The sequence below is a fragment of the Carlito syrichta genome, unplaced genomic scaffold (genome assembly GCF_000164805.1).
Source record: "Carlito syrichta isolate Samal-C Ts95f unplaced genomic scaffold, Tarsius_syrichta-2.0.1 Scaffold308888, whole genome shotgun sequence".
In the NCBI taxonomy this organism is placed as follows: Eukaryota; Metazoa; Chordata; class Mammalia; order Primates; family Tarsiidae; genus Carlito; species Carlito syrichta.
Window position 1 is genome coordinate 622,241 of NW_007252984.1, and position 4,871 is coordinate 627,111.

The following is a 4,871-nucleotide window of genomic DNA, read 5'->3' on the forward strand; positions in this document are numbered from 1 at the left end:
CTAATTTTTTTTATTTATTGTAGAGATGAGGTCTCGCCTGCCCAGGCAGGTCTCGAACCCTTGGGGTCAGGCAGTCCACTCACCTCGGCCTCCCAAAGTCGCGGGATTACAGGCTGAGCCACCGAGCCTGGCTAATTTTTTGATTTATAGTAGAGATGAGGTCTCGCCAAGTTGTCCAGGCTGGTCTCAAACCTGTGGGTTCAGGCAGTCCTCTCACCTCGACCTCCCAAAGTACGAGGATTATAGGTGTGAGCCACCGTGCCTGGCCGAGCATGTCGTAATGCAAAGCAATGTGTTAGGTTTTACAGGAAATATAAAAATTAATAAGACAGGGTCTCAATTTTTAAGGACCTTGCATGATTATATGGTAGGGAGTATTAGACAAATGCATAAATAATATTAATGTCAATGAGGATATGATAAATAAGAAAGGTGGTAAGAAGATCCTCTCCAATATTCAGCTGATTGATCATCTCCTCAATACATTTTGGAGTTAGTATGTGAGATGAGTCTTGAAGGATGGATAGTATATCAAAAGAGAGCAATAGGAAGGAAAAGCATTCTAAGCAAAGGGAACAATATGGGAAAGTTGTACAAATTCAGGAAATAATGAATAGGGCTCAGGGAAAAAATTTGGCTGAAGAGAGGTAGATCAATTTATAGAGAATTTTTGAATGACAGATTTATTCTAAATTTATTAGGAAAGTATTTCCCAAAGCACAGGATAGATGCCAATTTAGAAAATGATTTTAGGGAATGCAACATAGCATTATATAACATATCAGTTATGATTATTTACTAAGAAAAGTGTATCCTTTTCAGTAATTTATTTTAGGTGCTCACATCACTCTGTCACCCAGACTGGAGTGCAGTGGCCCCTCCTGGCACTGCAGCCTCAACCTGCTGGGCTCTGGCAATCCTTCCACCTCAGTTTTCCAAGTAGCTGGAACAACAGGCGCGTGCTACCACATTCGGCTAATTTTTTTTATTTATTGTAGAGATGAGGTCTCGCCAAGTGGCCTAGGCAGGTCTCGAACCTGTAGGCTCAGGCAATCCACTCACCTCGGCCTCCCAAATCGCTAGGATTACAGGCTGAGCCACTGAGCCCGGCCATGAGTCAGTTTTAAAGAAAAATATAAATAGCATGTGCTTATACTTGGATGTGGTTAAAAAAAAAATCTTTAATAGTATTACAGAAGATTTCTGAAATAATTATGGTAGTCATTTTATATACTTCGATGTGGTGGTCTCTTTTTTTCAAACCAGTGACTTAGAATACCCTTATCAAATAGAAAGGAAATTGTAGAAAACTTACATCAGATGTGTAGGAAATGAGAAAGAGGTAGTATGATAAAAGGAGGAAGTGGGGCAGCACAGAAACCTGCCCCTCCCCCTTATTTATTTACTTACATATTTTGTAATCTTTATTTTTTGATGGCAAGGATGGGTGAGTCTGAGATCTTTTAACACATCTTCTCTGGTAGACAACTAGGCTTCTTTCATTAAGATGTTTAAAAGCTGTATATTTTGGCCTGCATGGTGGCTCAGGCTTGTAGTCACACAGTACTTTGGGAGTCTTAGGCACAAGGATTGGTTAAGGCTAGGAGTTTGAGGTTATAGTAAGCTATGCTTGGGCCAGTGAACTCCAGCCTGGGCAATGGAGCGAGACTGTCTCTAAAAAAAAAGACAAAAAGACAAAAAAAAAAAATGCATATTGCATATTTTGCTTAGCCAAGTTGTTATAGGGGCTTAGTAAATAGTTGTTTAGGGCATGTGTTAGTGTAACCAATGAATAAATGTCAGTGCTTCCTGTGGAATCCTGCCTTACCTGGTGGCTACCTGCTCCTTTTTTTTTTTTTTTTTTGAGTTGGAGTCTGACTCTGTCGCCCAGACTGGAGTGCAGTGGCCACTCCCGGCCACCCCAGCCTCGACCTGCTGGGCTCCGACCTGCTGGGCTCCGGCGATCCTTCCGCCTCAGCCTTCCAAGTAGCTGGAATTACAGGCACGCGCTACCATGCCCGGCTAATTTTTTGATTTTATTGTAGAGATGAGGTCTTGCCTGCCCAGGCGAGTCTCAAACCTGCGGGCTCAGGTAATCCACTCACCTCAGCCTCCCAAAGGCGCGGGATTACAAGCTGAGCCACTGAGCCTGGGGGCTACCTGCTTCTTATTGTTTAATTGTGCCTTCGTCTCTCTGGTAAAAATTTATTTTATATATTTTGAAGACCTAATTGCTTAAAGACTGTCATTTCAGGACTTTTTTGTGAATCAATATGTGATTTGCTAACATTATAGTTTTATGTTTTTATAGCATCCCAGATTTTTTTGGTAAATCACAATTTTGGAATTCCAGTTATTCAGCTAGAAAAAAAATTATTTTCATAGATACTTTACTATTTCAATGGTTGAAAATAGGACTTTTAAAATTGAGAGAGGCTCTTTCCAAGATGTAATCTTATTTTTTTGTTGCAAGTTTATTCCTCTATATTTACAGTTTGTTGACACTTTCTAGATTGCTTTATTCACCAAGTGAAAAACAGTCTCTACAATGCTGCCAGCTTATTTGGATTCCCATTCCAGCTGACCACAAAGCCCATGGTAACTTCTGCTTATAAGGGAACAAGGAATGTGGCCCCTTCAGGAGAGGTCAGTGGGGATGGGACTATATTGGAGTACTGATCTTTGTGACTTAATCATTTAATATTAAATTTTAGAAATATCTTCTTTTTGGGAATTAATGTATAGAATGACTTTCTAGAAATGTTCATGACTATATTAGCTGTGATATAAAGGTCAAGAAATTAAAGGTTAAGAAATTAAACATTTAAAAATGTTTATGAAGAACCTCATTATTACATATGCTTTTCTTATTTAAGTATGTGTAAAGAGCCTGGAATTGTTATTTCTTGCATCATTTTGTGAGTCTTGACAAATTAGACCTTTGATCTTATTGATGGTATCTCTTCTGTGAGCTAGCTAAGAAAATAATTAACCAATGGAATGAGCTTTTCATATTAGAAACTTATTTAAATTGCAAAACATAGATGCTACAGAAGTAATTTTGTTTGATTTGAAGGTATTTTCGAACTCTTCATCTTGTGAACTGACACGTTCTGGATCCTGGAACAACATGCTGAAATTGGGTGAGGTGGTCAAAAATATTTGTTTCCCCCTACCTCCTTCTGCCCATTTTCCCCAACGTTTTGAGACTATGAAAGGAAAACACTGGTTTGAATTGGGATGACATATTTTCTCTACTATTTTAATTTTAATTTAATTTAATTTAATTTTAGGGATAGGGTCTCAAGACGCTCTGTCACCCAGGTCGGAGTGCAGTGACACCATTATAACTCATTGTAGCCTTGACCTCCTGGACTCAGGTGATCCTTCCATCCATATCAGCCTCCCTAGTAGCTGGAACTATAGGCACCCACAACTACACCTGGCTAAATTTTTTTTTTTTGTATAGACAAGGTCTCGCTATGTTTCCTAGGCTGGTCTTGAACTCCTGGGCTCAAGTGATCTTCCTCAGCCTCCCAAAGTGCTGGGATTACAAGCGTGAGCCACTGTGCCTAACCTCATACTACCATTTTATTTATTTATTTATTATTATTTTTTTGAGTTGGAGTCTCACTCTGTCACCCGGATGGGAGTGCAGTGGCCGCTCCCGGCCACCGCAACCTTGACCTGCTGGGCTCCGGCGATCCTTCCGCCTCAGCCTTCCAAGTAGCTGGAACTACAGGCGCGTGCTACCACGCCCAGCTGATTTTTGATTTATTGTAGAGATGAGGTCTCGCCAAGTTGCCCAGGCAAGAACCCACGGGCTCAGGCAATCCACTCACCTCAGCCTCCCAAAGTGCTGGGATTACAGGCTGAGCCACCGAGCCGGCTCATACTACCATTTTAAAATGCAAATAGCTTTCCTTCAAAATTGTTGTTTTTGAATTTACAATTGTGTTTTCTGTTTGCATTATCAGTATCCTTAATCGGACTTAGATCAAAGCCATTTATTAAAAAACAAAAACAAAAATCCTGTGCCAGGCACTGTGCTAAGTTATCAGAAATAGCAAAATAAAAAACCTTGTTTCTGCCCTTGAGGAGTTCATCATCTAGTGGGGAACAGCCTTAGGTTCCCAATTCTCACAGTTTTATGGACCAGAGACCTCCACGTCATCCTTAGATCCTGAAATTGAATTGTAATTATCGTATATACACGCACTATACAAAACGCTATGGTAGGGAAAATTAGGAAAACGGCAGAGTCCTGAGAAATGGTTGTGTTGTCTATCATGCAGTTAGGCTTGTAAAGTTAGTGAGGAAAGGGAAGAAGGAAAAACGAGCTTTAGAGAAGTTGTAGTTTCAAATGTCAAAAGTGGAAGGAGCTAAGGCAATGATTAAACCTTAGAGTTGCACTTTTCACACTTTTTTAGTAAAGTACCCCTGATGACGGAGAGAAGGAGAGTAAAGGCATAACACTGTGTCTGAGAACCTAGTTCCAAAGAACTTGGAACAAAGATGAATTTCTTTAAAGTCTTTTATTTCATTAAAAAAGTTCATGTAAATTGGATTTTGTCATCTGTTCATATTGTTTGAATATGTAAATATTTAAAATTACTTACTATTAAAATGGACATATGTCAGGGATGGTAGATTTATCTTGTGCTGGAGGTAGCAGCACTACTATGTATAATATATTTCTGTGGGTTTATGTAGCTTAGTTAGAAAAGCATAGGTATTCCTAGGGCAGATTTCTTGTATGGAGGTCCGTATCTCTTATCTGAAATCCTGGGGGCCAGGCGTGTTTGGGAATTCAGAGTTTTTCATATATATATATATATATATATATATATATATTTTTTTTTTTTTTTTTT

At 39.4% G+C, this 4,871-nt stretch overlaps 1 protein-coding gene across 3 annotated transcripts in view; it reads left to right on the forward strand.

Annotated features, from left to right (window-relative positions):
• SENP2 (SUMO1/sentrin/SMT3 specific peptidase 2) overlaps window positions 1-4,871 on the forward strand; it is a 46,552-nt gene that overhangs the window by 7,646 nt on the left and 34,035 nt on the right. For 2 of the 3 annotated variants that reach the window (XM_021716729.1, XM_008066344.1), the window contains exons 3-4: window positions 2,513-2,646; window positions 3,077-3,143. In XM_021716729.1, the coding sequence (XP_021572404.1) occupies window positions 2,513-2,646; window positions 3,077-3,143 (201 nt within the window). The remainder of the gene's footprint in view (window positions 1-2,512; window positions 2,647-3,076; window positions 3,144-4,871) is intronic. The other variant, XM_021716730.1, reaches the window with a different exon arrangement.